This window comes from Ovis canadensis, chromosome 7 (assembly GCF_042477335.2).
Source record: "Ovis canadensis isolate MfBH-ARS-UI-01 breed Bighorn chromosome 7, ARS-UI_OviCan_v2, whole genome shotgun sequence".
NCBI classification, from domain to species: domain Eukaryota; kingdom Metazoa; phylum Chordata; class Mammalia; order Artiodactyla; family Bovidae; genus Ovis; species Ovis canadensis.
In genome coordinates this window covers 75,242,043-75,264,126 of record NC_091251.1, presented here as the reverse complement: position 1 = coordinate 75,264,126, position 22,084 = coordinate 75,242,043, and the positions used below count along the sequence as shown (strand labels likewise).

At 42.9% G+C, this 22,084-nt stretch overlaps 1 protein-coding gene across 4 annotated transcripts in view; it reads left to right on the top strand.

Moving 5' to 3' along the window:
- SQOR (sulfide quinone oxidoreductase) overlaps window positions 1-22,084 on the top strand; it is a 78,465-nt gene that overhangs the window by 32,337 nt on the left and 24,044 nt on the right. For 3 of the 4 annotated variants that reach the window (XM_069596650.1, XM_069596649.1, XM_069596651.1), the window contains 2 exons: window positions 15,953-16,203; window positions 20,374-20,544. In XM_069596650.1, the coding sequence (XP_069452751.1) occupies window positions 15,953-16,203; window positions 20,374-20,544 (422 nt within the window). Of the gene's footprint in view, window positions 1-9,792; window positions 9,898-10,242; window positions 10,433-15,952; window positions 16,204-20,373; window positions 20,545-22,084 lie in introns of those variants that run through there. The other variant, XM_069596652.1, reaches the window with a different exon arrangement.

Here is a 22,084-nt window from a genome sequence, read left to right as displayed (position 1 = left end):
CTCCTTCAGAATGGACTGGTTGGATCTCCTTGCAGTCCAAGGGACTCTCAAGAGTCTACTCCAACACCACTGTTCAAAAGCATCAACTCTTTGGTGCTAAGCCTTCTTCACAGTCCAACTCTCACATCTATACATGACCACAGGAAAAACCATAGCCTTGACTAGACGGACCTTAGTCGGCAAAGTAATGTCTCTGCTTTTGAATATACTATCTAGGTTGGTCATAACTTTTCTTCCAAGGAGTAAGCGTCTTTGAATTTCATGGTTGCAATCACCATCTGCAGTGATTTGGGAGCCCCTCAAAAATAAAGTCTGATACTGTTTCCACTGTTTCCCCATCTATATCCCATGAAGTGATGGGACCGGATGCCATGATCTTCGTTTTCTGAATGTTGAGCTTTAGGCCAACTATTTCCCTCTCCACTTTCACTTTCATCAAGAAGCTTTTTAGTTCCTCTTCACTTTCTGCCATAAGGGTGGTGTCATCTGCACATCTGAGGTTATGGATATTTGTCCCGGCAATCTTGATTCCAGCTTGTGTTTCTTCCAGTCCAGCATTTCTCATGATGTACTCTGCATAGAAGTTAAATAAGCAGGGTGACAATATACAGCCTTGACATACTCCTTTTCCTATTTGGAACCAGTCTGTTGTTCCATGTCCAGTTCTAACTGTTGCTTCCTGACCTGCATACAGATTTCTCAAGAGGCAGGTCAGGTGGTCTGGTATTCCCATCTCTTTCAGAATTTTCCACAGTTTATTGTGATCCACACAGTCAAAGGCTTCGTCATAGTCAATAAAGCAGAAGTAGATGTTTTTCTGGAACTCTCTTGCTTTTTCCATGATCCAGCAGATGTTGGCAATTTGATCTCTGGTTCCTCTGCCTTTTCTAAAACCAGCTTGAACATCAGGGAGTTCACGGTTCACTTATTGCTGAAGCCTGGCTTGGAGAATTTTGAGCATTACTTCACTAGCATGTGAGATGAGTGCAATTGTGCGGTAGTTTGAGCATTCTTTGGCATTGACTTTCTTTGGGATTGGAATGAAAACTGACCTTTTCTAGTCCTGTGGCCACTGCTGAGTTTTCCAAATTTGCTGGCATATTGAGTGCAGCACTTTCACAGCATCATCTTTCAGGATTTGAAACAGCTCAACTGGAATTCCATCACCTCCACTAGCTTTGTTCGTAGCGATGCTTTCCCGGTTCCACTTGACTTCACATTCCAGGATGTCTGGCTTTATTTATTTATTTTTTTTAAATTTTTTATTTATTTATTTTTTTAATTTTAAAATCTTTAATTCTTACATGCGTTCCCAAACATGACCCCCCCTCCCGCCTCCCTCCCCACAACATCTCTCTGGGTCATCCCCATGCACCAGCCCCAAGCATGCTGCACCCTACGTCAGACATGGACTGGCGATTCAGTTCTTACATGATAGTATACATGTTAGAATTCCCATTCTCCCAAATTATCCCACCCTCTCCCTCTCCCTCTGAGTCCAAAAGTTCGTTATACACATCTGTGTCTTTATTCCTGTCTTGCATACAGGGTCGTCATTGCCATCTTCCTAAATTCCATATATATGTGTTAGTATACTGTATTGGTGTTTTTCTTTCTGGCTTACTTCACTCTGTATAATTGGCTCCAGTTTCATCCATCTCATCAGAACTGATTCAAATGAATTCTTTTTAACGGCTGAGTAATACTCCATTGTGTATATGTACCACAGCTTTCTTATCCATTCATCTGCTGATGGACATCTAGGTTGTTTCCATGTCCTGGCTATTATAAACAGTGCTGCGATGAACATTGGGGTACATGTGTCTCTTTCAATTCTGGTTTCCTCGGTGTGTATGCCCAGCAGTGGGATTGCTGGGTCATAAGGTAGTTCTATTTGCAATTTTTTAAGGAATCTCCACACTGTTCTCCATAGTGGCTGTACTAGTGTGCATTCCCACCAACAGTGTAGGGGGGTTCCCTTTTCTCCACACCCTCTCCAGAATTTATTGCTTGCAGATTTTTGGATCGCAGCCATTCTGACTGGTGTGAAGTGGTACCTCATTGTGGTTTTGATTTGCATTTCTCTAATAATGAGTGATGTTGAGCATCTTTTCATGTGTTTGTTAGCCATCCGTATGTCTTCTTTGGAGAAATGTCTATTTAGTTCTTTGGCCCATTTTTTGATTGGGTCGTTTATTTTTCTGGAGTTGAGCTGCATAAGTTGCTTGTATATTTTTGAGATTAGTTGTTTCAGTTGCTTCATTTGCTATTATTTTCTCCCATTCAGAAGGCTGTCTTTTCACCTTGCTTATAGTTTCCTTTGTTGTGCAGAAGCTTTTAATTTTAATTAGATCCCATTTGTTTATTTTTGCTTTTATTTCCAGAATTCTGGGAGGTGGATCATAGAGGATCCTGCTGTGATTTATTTCTGAGAGTGTTTTGCCTATATTCTCCTCTAGGAGTTTTATAGTTTCTGATCTTACATTTAGATCTTTAATCCATTTTGAGTTTATTTTTGTGTACGGTGTTAGAAAGTGATCTAGTTTCATTCTTTTACAAGTGGTTGACCAGTTTTCCCAGCACCACTTGTTAAAGAGATTGTCTTTACTCCATTGTATATTCTTGCCTCCTTTGTCAAAGATAAGGTGTCCATATGTGTGTGGATTTATCTCTGGGCTTTCTATTTTGTTCCATTGATCTATATGTCTGTCTTTGTGCCAGTACCATACTGTCTTGATGACTGTGGCTTTGTAGTAGAGCCTGCAGTCAGGCAAGTTGATTCCTCCCGTTCCATTCTTCTTTCTCAAGATTGCTTTGGCTATTCGAGGTTTTTTGTATTTCCATACAAATCTTGAAATTATTTGTTCTAGTTCTGCGAAAAATGTGGCTGGTAGCTTGACAGGGATTGCATTGAATTTGTAAATTGCTTTGGGTAGTATACTCATTTTCACTATATTAATTCTTCCGATCCATGAACATGGTATATTTCTCCATCTATTAGTGTCCTCTTTGATTTCTTTCATCAGTGTTTTATAGTTTTCTATATATAGGTCTTTAGTTTCTTTAGGTAGATATATTCCTAAGTATTTTATTCTTTTCGTTGCAATGGTAAATGGAATTGTTTCCTTAATTTCTTTTTCTACTTTCTCATTATTCATGTATAGGAATGCAAGGGATTTCTGTGTGTTGATTTTATATCCTGCAACTTTACTATATTCATTGATTAGCTCTAGTAATTTTCTGGTGGAGTCTTTAGGGTTTTCCATGTAGAGGATCATGTCATCTGCAAACAGTGAGAGTTTTACTTCTTCTTTTCCAATTTGGATTCCTTTTATTTCTTTTTCTGTTCTGATTGCTGTGGCCAAAACTTCCAGAACTATGTTGAATAGTAGCGGTGAAAGTGGACACCCTTGTCTTGTTCCTGACTTTAGGGGAAATGCTTTCAATTTTTCACCATTGAGGATAATGTTTGCTGTGGGTTTGTCATAGGTAGCTTTTATTATGTTGAGGTATGTTCCTTCTATTCCTGCTTTCTGGAGAGTTTTTATCATAAATGGATGTTGAATTTTGTCAAAGGCCTTCTCTGCATCTATTGAGATAATCATATGGTTTTTATTTTTCAATTTGTTAATATGGTGAATTACATTGATTGATTTGTGGATATTGAAGAATCCTTGCATCCCTGGGATAAAGCCCACTTGGTCATGGTGTATGATCTTTTTAATGTGTTGTTGGATTCTGATTGCTAGAATTTCGTTGAGGAGTTTTGCATCTATGTTCATCAGTGATATTGGCCTGTAGTTTTCTTTTTTTGTGACATCTTTGTCAGGTTTTGGTATTAGGGTGATGGTGGGTTATAGAATGAGTTTGGAAGTTTACCTTCCTCTGCAATTTTCTGGAAGAGTTTGAGGAGGATAGGTGTTAGCTCTTCTCGAAATTTTTGGTAGAATTCAGCTGTGAAGCCGTCTGGACCTGGGCTTTTGTTTGCTGGAAGATTTCTGATTACCGTATCAATTTCCGTGCTTGTGATGGGTCTGTTAAGATTTTCTATTTCTTCCTGGTTCAGTTTTGGAAAATTGTACTTTTCTAAGAATTTGTCCATTTCTTCCACGTTGTCCATTTTATTGGCATACAACTGCTGATAGTAGTCTCTTATGATCCTTTGTATTTCTGTGTTGTCTGTTGTGATCTCTCCATTTTCATTTCTAATTTTATTGATTTGATTTTTCTCTCTTTGCTTCTTGATGAGTCTGGCTAATGGTTTGTCAATTTTATTTATCCTTTCAAAGAACCAGCTTTTGGCTTTGTTGATTTTTGCTATGGTCTCTTTTGTTTCTTTTGCATTTATTTCTGCCCTAATTTTTAAGATTTCTTTCCTTCTACTCACTCTGGGGTTCTCCAACTCTTCCTTTTCTAGTTGCTTTAGTTGTAGAGTTAGGTTATTTATTTGACTTTTTTCTTGTTTCTTGAGGTATGCCTGTATTGCTATGAACTTTCCTCTTAGCACTGCTTTTATAGTGTCCCACAGGTTTTGGGTTGTTGTGTTTTCATTTTCATTAGTTTCTATGCATGTTTTGATTTCTTTTTTGATTTCTTCTGTGATTTGTTGGTTATTCAGAAGTGTGTTGTTCAACCTCCATATGTTGGAATTTTTAATAGTTTTTCTCCTGTAATTGAGATCTAATCTTAATGCATTATGGTCAGAAAAGATGCTTGGAATGATTTCGATTTTTTTGAATTTATCAAGTTTAGATTTATGGCCCAGGATGTGATCTATCTTGGAGAAGGTTCCATGAGCACTTGAAAAAAAGGTGAAATTCATTGTTTTGGGGTGAAATGTCCTGTAGATATCAATTAGGTCTAACTGATCTAATGTATCGTTTAAAGTTTGCGTTTCTTTGTTAATTTTCTGTTTAGTTGATCTGTCCATAGGTGTGAGTGGGGTATTAAAGTCTCCCACTATTATTGTGTTATTGTTGATTTCCCCTTTCATACTTGTTAGCATTTGTCTTACATATTGCGGTGCTCCTATATTGGGTGCATATATATTTATAATTGTTATATCTTCTTCTTGGATTGTTCCTTTGATCATTATGTAGTGGCCTTCTTTGTCTCTTTTCACAGCCTTTGTTTTAAAGTCTATTTTATCGGATATGAGTATTGCCACTCCTGCTTTCTTTTGGTCTCTATTTGCATGGTATATCTTTTTCCAGCCCTTCACTTTCAGTCTGTATGTGTCCCTTGTTTTGAGGTGGGTCTCTTGTAAGCAGCATATAGAGGGGTCTTGTTTTTGTATCCATTCGGTCAGTCTTTGTCTTTTGGTTGGGACGTTCAACCCATTTACGTTTAAGGTGATTATTGATAAGTATGATCCCGTTACCATTTACTTTGTTGTTTTGGGTTCGGGTTTATACACCCTTTTCGTGTTTCCTTTCTAGAGAATATCCTTTAGAATTTGTTGGAGAGCTGGTTTGGTGGTGCTGAATTCTCTCAGCTTTTGCTTGTCTGTAAAGCTTTTGATTTCTCCTTCATATTTGAATGAGATCCTTGCTGGGTACAGTAATCTGGGCTGTAGGTTATTGTCTTTCATCACTTTAAGTATGTCTTGCCATTCTCTCCTGGCCTGAAGAGTTTCTATTGAAAGATCAGCTGTTATCCTTATGGGAATCCCCTTGTGTGTTATTTGTTGTTTTTCCCTTGCTGCTTTTAATATTTGTTCTTTGTGTTTGATCTTTGTTAATTTGATTAATATGTGTCTTGGGGTGTTTCGCCTTGGGTTAATCCTATTTGGAACTCTCTGTGTTTCTTGGACTTGGGTGATTATTTCCTTCCCCATTTTAGGGAAGTTTTCAACTATTATCTCCTCAAGGATTTTCTCATGATCTTTCTTTCTGTCTTCTTCTTCTGGGACTCCTATAATTCGAATGTTGGAGCGTTTCATATTGTCCTGGAGGTCTCTGAGATTGTCCTCATTTCTTTTAATTCGTTTTTCTTGTTTCCTCTCTGATTCATTTATTTCTACCATTCTATCTTCTATTTCACTAATCCTATCTTCTGCCTCCATTATTCTACTAATTGTTGCCTCCAGAGTGTTTCTGATCTCATTTATTGCGTTATTCATTATATTTTGACTCTTTTTTATTTCTTCTAGGTCCTTGTTAAACCTTTCTTGCATCTTCTCAATCTTTGTCTCTAGCCTATTTATCTGTGATTCCATTTTGATTTCAAGATTTTGGATCATTTTCACTATCAATATTCGGAATTCCTTCTCTGGTAGATTCCCTACTTCTTCCTCTTTTGTTTGGTTTGGTGGGCAACTCTCCTGTTCCTTTACCTGCTGTGTATTCCTCTGTCTCTTCATCTTGGTTATATTGCTGCATTTGGGGTGGCCTTTTTATATTCTGGTAATTTGTGGAGTTCTCTTTATTATGGAGCTTCCTCACTTTGAGTGGGGTTCTATCAGTGGCTTGTCAAGGTTTCCTGGTTAGGGAGGCTTGTGTTGGAGTTTTGGTGGGTGAAGCTGGGTTTCTTCTCTCTGGAGTGCAGTGGAGTAACCCGTAATGGGTTACGAGACATCAAAGGTTTTGGGATAATTTTGAGCTGCCTGTATGTTGAAGCTCAGGGGAGTGTTCCTGTGTTGCTGGAGAATTTGCGTGGTATGTCTTGTTTTGGAACTTGTTGGCCCTTGGGTGGAGCTTGGTTTCAGTGTAGGTATGAAGGCATTTGATGAGCTCCTATTGCTTAATGTTCCCTGAATTCAAGAGTTCTCTAATGTTTTCAGGCTTTGGATTTAAGCCTCCTGCTTCTGGTTTTCAGTTTTATTTTTACAGTAGCCTCTAGACTTCTCCATCTATACAGCACCGATGATAAAACATCTAGGTTAAAGATGAAAAGTTTCTCCACATTGAGGGACACTCAGAGAGGTTCACTGGGTTATAAGGAGAAGAGAAGATGGAGGAGGTAGTTAGAAGTAACTGGAATGAGATGCGGTGAGATCAAAAGAGAAGAGAGCAAACTAGCCAGTAGTCACTTCCTTATGTGCGCTCTATAGTCTGGACCGCTCAGGGGTATTTACAGAGTTATACGGGGAAGAGGAGAGGGAGGAAGTGGACAGAGGTGACCAGGAGGATCAGAGAGAGGAATGAGTAGGAGAGAGACAAATCCTGCCAGTAACCTGTTCCTTAGGTGTTCCCCACTGTCTGGAACACACAGAGATTCACAGAGTTGGATAGAGGAGAGATGGGGGGGAAAGAGACAGAGGCCACCTGGTGGAGAAAAAGGAGAGTCCAGAGGAGGAGAGAGTGGTCAAGCCAGTAATCTCGCTCTCAGGTAAACTGGGGTAGTGAAGTTTGGGTTTTTAAATGTGCAAAATTGGCAATAAACACCTAAGAGCAAAGATTAAAACTCTAGAGTAGAGGTTGGATTTTCAAAGATACAATATTAAAGAGAAGCAGAAGGAAAAAGGAAGAAAGAAAAAAAAAAGAAAGAAAAAGAATTATTAAAAAACAAACAAACAGACAAACAATCTAAAAAAAAAAAATCAACAACCATCCAAAGACTATATATGGTGTTTTCCTTAAAAAAAAAAAAAAAGGTCTTTAAAAAAAATAGTAATAATAGGTTATAGAAATAAAAATTAGAGGAGAAATAGAAGACTTAACAATTAAAAAAAAGTTATAAAAAAAAGCAAAAAAAAAAAAAGGAATGCTTTTAAAAATATTAAAAAAATATATATCTAGCCCTTTCTGGTGTTATGGGCCGTGTGGGATCACTTCCAAGGTGGTTCCCTCTGATTAACTTCTGTTTGCTGGTTTTTTAGGCTCACTAGTTCAGTCGCGCTGTGGGGAGGGGGGATGCTGCAAACAAATAGCACTGTCGTGTGCACACAGTATCTCTGCTCCGCTTGACCTGTCCTTTCTCGCGGCGCACAAACCGCTCCGGTTCTACGATGCTCAGCCGGGAACTGTCTGGGGCCGGCCCTAGGCTGCGTGCACTTCCCCGGTCCAAGCCGCTCAGGTTCGGCCCTCAGGCAGCCCTCAGAGGCACAGATTCGGCTGGAACTGCGCTTTGTGCCCTTCCCGGGTCCGAGTAGCTCAGGAGTTTGTCGAGCGCGGTCGCCGCGGCTTGTCACCTTTTCTGCCGCTGCTGCTCAGCTTTCTGGGTGGACCGCTGGCGCACCCCGTGAGGCAGATTGTGACTGTCCAGCACCCCCAGAAGTCTTAGCAAAGGAGCCTGCTTGCAGTTAGGTAAGTAAAGTCTCTCCGGGTCTGCAATTGCCCCTTTCCAGACCTTACGGCTCTGGCTGCCTGTCCCCGGCGGGGGATGGTCTGCAGCCGGCTTTTTCCGTTCCGTCCTTTGTTCTGTGCTCGGTCCTGGCGGGGTCTTATGTTCGAGCTTTTCGCGTGGTAGCTATCCCACAGTCTGGTTTGCTAGCCCAAGTTAGGTTGTTCTGGTTGCGCGTGGGGCGTTCCTGCCCGATTCTTACAAAGCACTGCAGCCCGCGCCTCCCGCGGTCCCTGCCCTGCCCCCACTTCCCAGTGGCGGATGCAGGCGTCTGTGCTGCTTTTCCGCTGGGGGAGTTACTGGTGGGCTTGTAATCTCTTGGTTTTTATTATTTATCTATTTTTCCTTCCTGTTATGTTGCCCTCTGTGTTTCCAAGGCTCGCCACAGACTCGGCAGGGAGAGTGTTTCCTGGTGTTTGGAAACCTCTCTTCTTAAAATTCCCTTCCCGGGACGGGCTTCCCTTCCCGGGACGGAGCTCCCTCCCCACCTCCTTTGTCTCCTTTTTCGTCTTTTATATTTTTTCCTACCTGTTTTTGAAGACAAAGGTCTGCTTTTCTGGTTGCCTGATGTCCTCTGCCAGCCTACAGAATTTGTTTTGTGAAGTTTGCTCAGCGTTGAAATGTTCTTTTGAGGAATTTGTGAGGGAGAAAGTGGTCTTCCCGTCCTATTCCTCCGCCATCTTTCCCTCTTCCCAGGATGTCTGGCTTTAGATAAGTGATCACACCATCACGATTATGTGGGTTATGAAAATCTTTTTTGTACAGTTCTTCTGTGTATTATTGCCACCTCTTCTTAATATCTCCTGCTTCTGTTAGGTCCATACCATTTCTGTCCTTTATCGAGCCCATCTTTGCCCGAAATGTTCCCTTGGTATCTCTAATTTTCTTGAAGAGATCTCTAGTCTTTCCCATTCTGTTCTTTTCCTCTATTTCTTTGCATTGATCACTAAAGAAGGCGTTCTTATCTCTTCTTGCTGTTCTCTGGAACTCTGCATTCAGATGCTTATATCTTTCCTTTTCTCCTTTGCTTTTCGCCTCTCTTCTTTTCACAGCTATTTGTAAGGCCTCCCCAGACAGCCATTTTGCTTTTTTGCCTTTCTTTTCCATGGGGATGGTCTTGATCCCTGTCTCCTGTACAGTGTCACGAACCTCATTTCATAGTTCATCAGGCACTCTATCTATCAGATCTAGGCCCTTATATCTATTTCTCACTTCCACTGTATAATCATAAGGGATTTGATTTAGGTCATACCTGAATGGTCTAGCAGTTTTCCCTACTTTCTTCAATTTTAGTCTGAATTTGGTAATAAGGAGTTCATGATCTGAGCCACAGTCAGCTCCTGGTCTTGTTTTTGTTGATTGTATAGAGCTTCTCCATCTTTGGCTGCAAAAACCTTAGTTAAAAGGCCCAGAAGGCCCAAGGGGGAGGAGCTAATGAAGGAGGCGAGCCTTCCAGGCATTTTGCCACCTGGGCAGTAGGTATAAGCCCAACCCATGCTGTGTGTAGATGAGGTTCACTTGTGTCTCAGAGACTGGGGCCCACAGAGATCCAGAACTTCAGGACTTCACAGTTCTGTGTAAGCTTGATAGGGGAGCTGGAGGCCCAGAGTGCAGGTAGGAGAAATGGGGTAGGTGGCGAATGCTGGAGGCTGCCTGTTGTCTGTTTTTCCTCTTTGGTTTTGAAAGTTTATATGAAGGTGATGTAAACTTTCGAAACCAAAGAGGAAAAACAGACAACAGGCAGCCTCCATGAAGGTGATATGTTAAAAAGATGGCCTTGTGGTTATTGAAACCCCAAGCAAAGAGGGCCCAGCCTGTTGTGGGCTTGAGATAAAATAATAGTGACCCATACAAAGACCCCTCAGTTTCCTCAAGAGCAAAAATAACTGAAAGATTGACTATAAGTCCTATTGGCCTGGCGGATCTTTTGTTAAGATGCTCTGAATAATCCTTGTTTAGAGGCCAGCTCTGTTTGAACTCAGCCAAGTGTCCTAGCTGACACCCAGTGAGTGGCATGTCACATGGCCCAGGATTACGGAGCTCTCGACACTGGCAGTCTGCACTGATTTTCCCAGACGGGCTGGCTGTGGAAAGGTGTGGAGTTCCAAAGACTTGTCTGGACCAGGACCCCAGATCAGCAGCCAGAAATGTAAGTAGGAGGTGCCTCGCAGGCTGTCTTATCTTTCAATTAGCAGGGCTTTTATTTCTTCAGTCAGACTACAGATATAGCAGAACATTTATTTTGATTCTTTGAAGGAAGCACTCAATTGATTTAGGATTAATTGAGGAATTTTTATCTAACTTAAAAGTATGACATTATTTAATTAGAACATGTATTTGATAAATGAAATACATTTATTTCCATTAAATAAATGTGGCACTTGTTAAAAGAAAGTTAACTTTGCCTTATTGATTGTTTTAAAAAGAGTGTGTGTTTCACTTTGTAAGAGTGTAGAGAGAAAGCAGCTACGTTTCCTGCATTGTTGGTAATTCTTATTTCTTAACTTCAGGTATATGTGTTTCAGGCTACCTTCTAGGGAGACTCAGAGACTTAGATTTATGCTCCTTAGTTATTTTGTTGACAGATTTTTTTATTTCTTTGCTGTTGACTCCAGGGTCAAATTTGGCCTTTCTTTTTTTTTTTTTTCATTCTGGTTCAGATTATGTGACTTGCTTCCTTCAATTGTCTGGTTTTTCTGATTGTTTCTCCAGTCTTGGTTTAGGTCAATGTTCCAACATTCCAAAGTGGGATCTAAATTATGATTTTGCATTATTGCTCTGGTTTCTTTCTGGTCTTTGACTTTGTATCACGCCCTACCTTCACTACTGATAGCATTAGACTGCGGTTTTGGTTTTTCTGATCTGAAACTTAGAATGACATTATATTGTTAGAATGAGTGTGTTACTGAGATTTTCAAGTGTTTTGAAACTTGGAACATTTCCTCTAACATGTTATTTTGTGTTTGTGAAATTTTTGTTTATGGTTGAAATTTGACTGCAAAGGCCGGGACATTCTGCTTGATGACGATTATTAATGAAGTTGATAGAATTAGTTCAGAGGACTTTGTGTTTATTAATACAGAATCCAGAAATAAGCTGTGGGGGACTGCTGAAATAAAATAGAACTTGCCTTCTTGGCTGAATGAGGGAAGTATTTGCATAAACTCTTCCTCTTTTAAGAGGAGAATCATGGGGTACTAGGCTGGAAGGCAATTAGGAGGTTGAAGGGCCTCAGATTGCGTGGCTTGAATACAGAAACTTAGCCAGGCCTCCTTTTAGGTCATTATTTTGTAACTCCATGGAGTTAAGGTTCTGTGTCAGGGGAATTGCCTGGCAGTCCAGTGATAACACTCTGTACTTCCACTGCTGAGGGCCTGGTTCAATCCTTAACTGGGGGACTAAGACCCCACAAGGCATGTGGCCAAGAAAACCCCCCAAAAGATGTTTTGTTGGACCATGAAAAAGTGGTTTTCCTGAAAGTAAAGTGAGGAGATTTGCTATCATATAGAAAGGCAGAATATGAGGACTGTCTATTCACCATAAAGTATCTTCTTCCCAACCAGAAATTAACATTCTACTTGGTGATTTCCCCAACTCCTCAATCATTCAGTTCAGTTCAGTCGCTTAGTCGTGTCTGACTCTTTATGACCCCATGAACTGCAGCATGCCAGGCCTCCCTGTCCAACACCAACTCCCGGAGTCCATCCAAACCCTTGTCCATCAAGTTGGTGATACCATCCAACCATCTCATCCTCTGTTGTCCCCTTCTCCTCCTGCCTTCAATCTTTCCCAGCATCAGGGTATTTTCCAATGAGTCAACTCTTTGCATCAGGTGGCCAAAGTATTGGAGTTTCAGCTTCAACATCAGACCTTCCAATGAACACCCAGGACTGATCTCCTTTAGGATGGACTGGTTGGACCTCCTTGCAGTCCAAGGGACTCTCAAGAGTCTTCTCCAACACCACAGTTCAAAAGCACCAATTCTTCTGTGCTCAGCTTTCTTTATAGTCCAACTCTCACATCCATACATGACTACTGGAAAAACCATAGCTTTGACTAGATGGACCTTTGTTGACAAAGTAATGTCTCTGCTTTTGAATATGCTGTCTAGGTTGGGCATAACTTTCCTTACAAGGAGTAAGCGTCTTTTAATTTCATGGCTGCAGTCACCATCTGCAGTGATTTTGGAGCCCCCAAAAATAAAGTCTGACACTGTTTCCGTTGTTTCCCCATCTATTTGCCATGAAATGATGGGACCAGATGCCATTATCTTAGTTTTCTGCATGTTGAACTTTAAGCCAACTTTTTCACTCTCCTCTTTCACTTCATCAAGCGTCTCTTTAGTTCTTCTTCGCTTTCTGCCATAATGGTGGTGTCATCTGCATATCTGAGGTTATTAATATTTCTCCCAGCAATCTTGATTCCAGCTTGTGCTTTCTCCAGTCCAGCGTTTCTTATGATGTACTCTGCACAGAAGCTAAATAAGCAGGGTGACAATATACAGCCTTGACGTACTCCTTTTCCTATTTGGAACCAGTCTGTTGTTCCGTGTCCAGTTCTAACTGTTGCTTCCTGACCTGCATACAGATTTCTCAGGAGGCAGGTTAGATGGTCTGGTATTCCCATCTCTTTCAAAATTTTCCACAGTTTATTGTGATCCACCCAGTCAAAGGCTTTGGCATAGTCAATAAAGCAGAAATAGATGTTTTTCTGGAACTCTCTTGCTTTTTCCATGATCCAGCAGATGTTGGCAATTTGATCTCTGGTTCCTCTGCCTTTTCTAAAACCAGCTTGAACATCTGGAAGTTCGTGGTTCACATATTGCTGAAGCCTGGTTTGGAGAATTTTGAGCATTACTTTACTAGTGTGTGAGATGAATGCAATTGTGCTGTAGTTTGAGCATTCTTTGGCATTGCCTTTCCTTGGGATTGGAATGAAAACTGAGCTTTTCCAGTCCTGTGACCACTGCTGAGTTTTCCAAATTTGCTGGCATATTGAGTGCAGCACTTTCACAGCATCATCTTTCAGGATTTGAAATAGCTCAACTGGAATTCTATCACCTCCACTAGCTTTGTTTGTAGTGATGCTTCCTAAGGCCCACTTGATTTCACCTTCCAGGATATCTGGCTCTAGGTGAGTGATCACACCATCGTGATTATCTTGGTTGTGAAGATCTTTTTTGTACAGTTCTTCTGTGTATTCTTGTTTCCTCTTCTTAATATTTTCTGCTTCTGTTAGGTCCCTACCATTAAGAAACAAAAAACAAAGAAAACTCAAACAAACAAAACCAAATTGACTGATTTTTAAAATTTAAAACTCATTGAAGAAAATGTGAGAAAAGCACATGCAAAGAAGAGGGAAAAAATCAATTATAGCTATATCAAAACACTGCTACTATTTTAGGTGTCAATACCGTGAAAAAAATGGTTTCCCTGTTGTGGAAAGTATGGAAAATATCTGGATTTTTTCATTTAAGATTTTCATGTTAGCACTGTTTGTTGTTGATAGAGATAGTAGATATAGTGGCTTAAAGCAGACACCCTGGCACTAAGGTGGCCAGGTTCAAATCATAATCCACATGTGAGCTCTGCCTCAATTGTATCATCTGTAAAATGGTGATAATGATAGTCAGCTCACAGGTTAAATATTTGTGGAAAGGACTTAGAACATGTTTGTTATTGTCTTCAAAATAGTTTATTATTATAATATTAATGTATGCATATAGTAGAAAGTTTATAAGATACAGAAAAGCAGAAGAAATAAAAATCACCCATTATTCTAAAACCCAGAGAAAACCACCAATGTTAACATCTTATTTTTTTTAATGCATTTTTCTCTTACATAGTTGACCTTGTATTTCCAATTTATATTCTGATCACAACATCAGCATTTTATATGCTCTTTGTAAACATAATTTGAAAAAACTATATACGTCAGCTTGTGTAACAATATTTTATGTAACCTTTCCTCAAAGTTTGACATGTGGATGGCTATCTCTGTTCCCCCTACCCATTTTAAATAGAAGCAATCATAAATTAGCCTTGGTTAGAATACTCTGGAACCTGAGCCTTCCCTGGCCCATCTAGAGCCTGCAGTTGTTTCTTCTGTAACCAGGATGAAATCAGATCCAATCCACAAGCCAGTTAACTCAGATTTGACTGTTATATGAATGAATATGTGAGATATATCTTTGTAGAGTCTTGTCTTATTAAGTATTAGAGGTTATTTCCTTAGATCTGAGTCCCAGAAATGGAAGAGCAGAGTCAAAGGATGAGAAATGTTTTTGATAAGAGTCATACTGACTTAAACTTGTGGCAACCGTGAATGAGCCTTCCTCAGTTTCTGTAACCCCGTGTACCACTCTCCAGATCTGGGTTGCCTGTCAGATCTGAAATACTGGGGAAATTGTCATGGGTGCCAAAACAATGGAACAGAGTTAATCCTAATTAAGATCATCACTCTGGCTTCTCCTTCTCACTCCTCCAGGGCCCACCCTTCTTCCTTTCATAGCCTTTCCCCCTTCCAGCTTTCTCTAATTCCCTTGTGTAGCCTTCCTCTTCTCCACCTGTGGGAAGTCATAAAATTAAATTGTTCCCATTTAGAAGTTAGTGATCTTTGCAGCTGTAAGTATTATCCCCCAGCTGGGTACTTGCTGGGTACCCCCAGCTGGGAGCTTTTTATAAAGGGTTCGTGGAACATAGGAACCCACAGGATGGCGCTAGATGGTGAAATTTAGGGCTCTGTAATACACAGGGTGGGGGGAATTTTGGTCGGGGCCCCTCAACTTACATGATAGATCACATCCAAGATATAAAGCCCATTCTGGGGATGGGGTGAAGTCAAGGCCAGTTTCTGAGTAGCCTTCATTTCCTCACTGCCAAAACACCAATTGCTACAGCAGAAACATCTTTTCCTAAAGGTGAAGTACATCTCTTGGAAAACCTATCAAGGGGAGATTTTTACTGAATTGGATATAATAAAAGACTTGTCAGCAGGATATGCAGATTCTTTACATAAAATATAGCTTTATGATACTAGGGAAGGGCTCCTTTTATAGCTTTTTAATCATGTGGTTGAAATTGCCAAAGGTGTGGAGAGCCTTTGCTCATGTGTCTATAGCCAGTGATCTGATTAAATTGCATGTCCCTGGCACAGCAGATCCTGTGGGGATCCTTCTGAGTGGGACCGAGGCCCTGATTTCTGTGACCTGAACCCTGAGCTGTAGAAGGTGGGTTTCTTGCTGAACTCTGTTCTCAGCAAGGTCTCAGGTGGCAAGGAATTGTAGACTCATACATCTCTGATGGACCAAAAAGCCAAAGAAAGAGTTGAAGAATGCGCCAGAGAGAAGAGGGTGACAGTGGGTTACCCTAGATGATGCCCTCGTTTTAGGGATGGACAAGGATGGGGACAGGCACGTTATGAGAGAGAACTTAAAAGGTGAGGTTTACCTGCGATGTCCTGAAGGAAGGAGGAGAGGGAGAAATGGAAAGCTTAGCTGGTGGAGCATTCTCAAGAAGCTCTTGATCATGGCCAGGTGGGAGGGTGGTCTTGAAATGGCGGGAACCAGCTGCAGCCGGCCAGATGCCAGTCTCCCCTTCCTCCCTAAAAGAAAATGCATCAGTCTCATAGTGGCTCTTTCCTTATCAGAGTCTTATCTGTTCCTTTGTAGCCCGATCCAGCCTGAAGATGACATTGCTGGCTTCTGTGGTGTCCTGCTCCCGTGCCCGGCTCTTCACCTGCTTCCTCAGGCTGGGCTCTCAGCAGGCCAGCCCCCTGCAGCTGCACACAGGGGCCAGCCTCACAGCCAAGAGCCACTATGAGGTGCTGGTGCTGGGTGGGGGCAGTGGTGGGATCAGCATGGCTGCCCGCATGAAGAGGAAAGTGGGCGCAGAGAATGTGGCCATCGTTGAGCCCAGCGAGGTAAGTCTTCCCCTTATGAGTGTGTGTGTGTGTGTGTGTGTGTGTGTGTGTTGTGCACATGCACGTGCGGGTTAGGGGCTGAGGTGGGGATGACTGTCATGCCCTGGGCCTCCATGTTCCCAGGTTCATGCTTCTCTTTCTGGGCATAAAAAGCAGGTCGTCCAGAAGGATTGGGAGAAGGTGGGGGGAGGGAGAGAGCAAGGACAGATCTCTTGGCTTCTTATGATCTCCTCTGTGTTAGTTTCTTAGAAGTGCCATAACAAATGACCATAAACAGTGTGGCTTAAGACAGATAATTTATCCTCTCACAGTTCTGGAGGCTGGAAGTGCAAAACCAAGGTGTTAGCTGGGCCACGGTTCCTCTAAAGGCTGTTCAGGGCAAGGGGAGGCTGTGCCGTGCCTCTCTCCTAGCTTCTGCGGTTGTGGACAGTCCTTGGTGTTCCTCGGCTGGTTGCGCATCACCTTGGTCTCTGCCCCTGTCTTCACATGGCCTTCTCTGTGTGCCGCTAGTGTCAGCACAAGACCTTTCTACAAGGACGTCAGTCATTGGATTAGATTTTAGAGACAATCCAATGGATAAACATTAGAGAGTTGAGGACACTCTAATCCAGTATGCGTGTGTGCTAAGTCGTTTCAGTCGTGTCTGACTCTTTGTGACCCTACGGACTGTAGCCTACCAGACTCCTCTGCCCATGGGTCTTGCCAGGCAAGAATATTGGAGTGGGTTGCTGTGCTCTCCTCCACGGGATCTTCTGGATCCAGGGATCGAATCTGTGTCTCCTACATCTCCTGGCAGGCAGGTTCTTTACTGCTAGGGCCCCCTGCTGCTGCTGCTGCTAAGTCGCGTCAGTCGTGTCCAACTCTGTGCGACCCCATAGACGGCAGCCCACCAGGCTCCTCTGTCCCTGAGATTCTCCAGGCAAGAACACTGGAGTGGGTTGCCATTTCCTTCTCCAATGCATGAAAGTGAGAAGTGAAAGTGAAGTCGCTCAGTCATGTCCGACTCTTAGCGACCCCATGGACTGTAGCCTATCAGGCTCCTCCGTCCATGGGATTTTCCAGGCAAGAGTACTGGAGTGGGGTGCCATTGCCTTCTCCGAGGGCCCCCTGGGCATGCCCTAATCCAGTATGACCTCATCTTAAATTGATTACATCTGTAAAGACCCTATTTCCAAATAAGGTCCCGATCACAGGTCCCAGGGTTTGGATGTCAGCATATATTTTGAAGAGAGACAGTTCAATTCACATCACCCTCCACCTTCAATCTCATGTCCAGAGGAAAATCGGTGGTCATTGCACTTTCCTTTCCCTGTTCCAGTCTGGAGAAAAGATGATGAGTTGATGGGTGGGGAGGCCTCTGAAAATGTGTCAGTAAGTTTGAGAAATTTAAGTGTAAGGGATTATAAACAGATTATGAAACAGAAAAAGGTAGCAGACACCAAAAGGGAAGTTGGGAAGTATTTGTAAGGCACTAACATTTTAAGGTTGTCCAGAGCTTCAGAAACCCACTCCAGTACTCTTGCCTGGAAAATCCCATGGACGGAGGAGCCTGGTGGGCTGCCGTCTATGGGGTTGTGCAGAGTCGGACACGACTGAAGTGACTTAGCAGCAGCAGCAGAGCTTCAGAAGAATAGTCAAGATTTTTGACAGTTTGCCTAATATTTCCTAAGGAACCAGACATGCACCAGTGGGGAGTTGTATCTTTGGGAGGAAAAATCAAAATGGACCTGATGCCTTTTTAGTGGAGCGAGTGGGGCAAGAAAGGCATACTTCTTTTCAGCAAGTCTTTCCTGTACCAAATGAGGCTGCCCAGGGCTTTGCTATATTCTCTGATTGGTATGCTGTGATCTGCGGGGAGATGGTAGGGCACTCTCTGTCAATTTCCCCCTTTTTTAAATAGAAGAGCTCAGTTTAAGTTTCAGCTCTCCCTACCTTTTGAAAAATTATTTTTAAAAATTTTATTCATTTACTTTTGGCTGTGCTGGGTCTTCGTTGCTGCACGCTGGCTTTCTCTGGTTGCGGGGAGTGGGGCCGCTCTCTAGTTGCCGTGCAAGGGCTTCTCACTGCCGTGACTTCTCTTAGTGCAGAGCACAGGCTCTGGGGTGCCCAGGCCTCTGTAGCTGTGGCACGTGGACTCAATAGTATGGCTCGTAGGCTTAGTTGCTCCTAGGCACGTGGGATACCAACCTGTGTATCCTATATTGGCAGGTGGATTCTTTACCACTGAGCCACCGTGGAAGCCCCAATTTCCTTTTTAAAGTGACTTTAATTCAGGGACAACATTTAAAATGACAGTGGTCTGAGAGCTGTATTAGGTGGCCTCTGGTGGATTGTAGTTATCCCACGGAAGGTCTCTCGTGGGTCTACTCTTTGTAATGCGACAGGCTCCCCTGAGGCACTGGACACAATTCAAGAGATGGAGTCTGCCTTGCTTCGTGAGGATGTGCATGACAGGGCTTCTGAGAGGAGCTGCCTGTGGCTCAGGTGTTTGGTACTTTCCTTCCTGTGTCTGGTTTAGGGATTGCTGGAGCTCATGCTTGTTGGCAGTCTAAAAAAATGATCCGAGCTTGTATTTTCATTCCCTTTTCTGTTCAAGATGGACTTGACATCATTGAGCTCTCACAGCTGGTGATCTCTGCCCCCATTTGATCCTATGCGTTATGGCTGTAGGGAGATTGCAAAGCTGTTCCTATGTCCTCTTCACTCTCTGGGGCTGCTGGCAATTCTGTCTGGCCAGTTTGAGGCATTTTGATAATGTTGAAATCTCTTGGTCCTCCAGTCTGCTCCATGGATACATGGGAATTCTCAGAGGCTATTAAACCAATCTGCCCTTTGACCCTGAGTCTAGGGCTTTCATAACTAACTGAGATCAAGAGTGGACCATCTAAAGCAAGAGAACTCCAGAAAATACTGAAAGTTTGGGTATCAGGGGGTAGGATCTGATGCCTCCTGGCTTTGGGTGTAAAAGCCTCTGAGAAAGGAGAAGAGGGCCTCCAAGGACTGACTGGGGATATCTGCTGTCCTCCTCATGGGCTTGGGAAACACAGGGGGAAGTTAATGAAGTTCTGAGCATCCCCAAAGTGGCAGAAAACTTTTCAGACTCGCCTCACAAACTTCTGAGTAACCATGTTTAGCCTTCTGGACTTAATTTTTCTTTATATCTATGTACAGGAAATGGACTCATAATATGTGTGTGTATGTGCTAAGTGCTAAGTCACTTCAGTTGAGTCTGACTCTGTGTGACCCCGTGGACTGTAGCCTGCCATCCTCCTCTGTCCATGGGATTCTCCAGGCAAGAATACTGGAGTGGGTTGCCATGCCCTCCTCCAGGCGATCGCCCCAACCCAGGGATCGAACCCACATCTCTTACGTCTCCTGCACTGGCAGGCAGGTGCTTTACCACTAGCGCCACCTGGGAAGCCCGGGTGTGTATGTATGCTTGTTTATGTAGCATGTGGGCTTTCCAGGTGGCTCAGCGGTAAAGAATACACCTGCCAATGCAGAAGGCACAAGTTTGGTCCCTGGGTTGGGAAGACCCAGTGAAGAAGGAAATGGCAACCCATTCCAGTATTCCTGCCTGGAGAATTCCATGGACAGAGGAGCCTGGCCGGCTACAGTCCACGGGGTTGCAAAAGATTTGGATGTGATTTAGTGACTAACGCAACAAATATAGCATGTACATGTTAAACACCAGATCTACTTTGTGTTAGTTGTTCAGTCGTGTCTGACTCTTTGTGACACCATGTTCTGTCCATGGAATTCTCTAGGTAAGAATACTGAAGTGGGTTGCCATTCCCTTCTGCAGCAGATCTTCCTGACCCAGGGATCTAATCAAGGTCTCCTGCATTGCAGACAGATTCTTTACCATCTGAGCTACCTTACCTACAAAAGAATTCAGCTAAGATCAGCAAAAAAAATCATAAACTATCTTTAGTGACCACTGTATTATCTATTGCTTAAAGTGGATTTAAAGTTACTGCCCTTCAGAATTTAACATAGTAGGAAACACCAGTGGAGTTGGTGGGGAAGACTAACCTTTTGGAGACTTCTCCGTGATGCTTCAAGGGTCAGGAGGGAGGAATTGGGAGAGTCTAGCTCATGTACCTTTACCTATGACTCTTTCGATCAGCCTCACATTGTAATGAATCTCCAAATACTTTTGTTTTTTAGACACATTTCTACCAGCCCATCTGGACCCTGGTGGGTGCTGGTGCCAAACCATTATCCTCATCTGGCCGTCCCACAGCAAAGGTGATTCCATCTGGTGTGGAGTGGATCAAAGCTAGGGTGGTTGATCTGAATCCAGACAAGAACTGCATCCACACAGATGATGACAAGAAGGTAACCACTGGGGTCCTTTGGCTTTTGTTAACCTGAGGGTTTATACTGAATGCACATTGTATCAAAACGGGCAGCTTCATGGTGAGAGGGTGGGGTATCTGTGTGTGTGTGGGTGTGTGTTTGCTAAATACTGCGTGAGATGGGACGGGTGTGGGCAAAGGAGGACGGGATAGATGGAAGGACTGAGTGAAAGCTGAATTAATAAATGAACAATGAAGACGAGCATTTGTTGAAAACCAGTGTTTGCCCTGTTGCTTACTATAGTATCATGTACCTGAATTCTTATTGAACAGACACTATTGCTCTGTGTTAAAATACCAGGTACCTCCCTCCTTTTTCCTTTGAAGCAGTGGGCCTCTGCACCTGACAGATGGCCTTGCAGAGGAAGGGGATGTTGGAGAGTATCCGTCTCGGTCACACTAGTGGGTGCTGTGCCGTATGACTGCGGTTGGTGTTAGGGCTAAGAATTGCTGCTGCTGCAGCTTGAGGGTCACAATTGCTCAGCACCATAGATGTCTCCTTCTATCCCCACCACACTTGGATCCCAACTCTTTAGCAGCTGAAGCCCCTGGGTTTGACTGAGGGGATGAGGGCAGGATGGTGAGAAAATAGGCTCAGAAGCCATCCTGTCCCCTCATCTGCTGCTGAGCCCGGGACAGCTACCATGCTGTCCCTGGCCTGTCCCAGGGTCTGGTGGCTCTTGGGCCCTTAATTGGCCTTAATACCCTGACCCATATCCCTCCAAACTGGGCACACCAGCATTTTCACAGAACTGTAGAATCAGAGTTGGTGGAAATCTTTCAGCTCTAACCTCTTGCTCTAAGCAGAGACCATTGGCTGCAAGTATCCTCAGCCTTTCCTTAGGTCATGGATCTTTCCAAGTAGGACCTTAGCCTGCTCTACAGAATGCATATAAGTGCCTAATTTTGCATTAAATTTCAAGGAGTACAGAGATTTTTTGTAGCCTTTCCCTGAACCCTGATCAAGAATACCTGCCTAGCTTCTGTTCGTTCTTCCTTCCCCCCTCAGTATTTATTTATATTAAGCATTATTATAACCTGTGTATACGGTTTTAAGGATATACAAGTGAACCAAAAAAGACAAATACCTTTATTGTTCAGGATTTTATATTCTAGTGGAGGAGGACATACAATAAACAATAATCATAATAAGTTATATAGTGTGTTAGAAGGTGATGAATGTTAATTAAAAAATAGAGCTGAGTTACTTGGACTTAGGCACAGGGGTTAGGAGGTTGAATTTACAGTGGGTTAGGAAGTGGGTTGGGGAAGGAAATGGCAACACACTTCAGTACTCTTGCCTGGAAAATCCCATGGATGGAGGAGCCTGGTAGGCTGCAGTCCACGGGGTTGCTAAGAGTCAGACGTGACTGAGCGACTTCACTTTCACTTTTCACTTTTGTGCATTGGAGAAGGAAATGGCAAACCACCCCAGTGTTCTTGCCTGGAGAATCCCAGGGACAGAGGAGCCTGGTGGGCTGCCGTCTATGGGGTCACACAGAGTCGGACACGACTGAAGC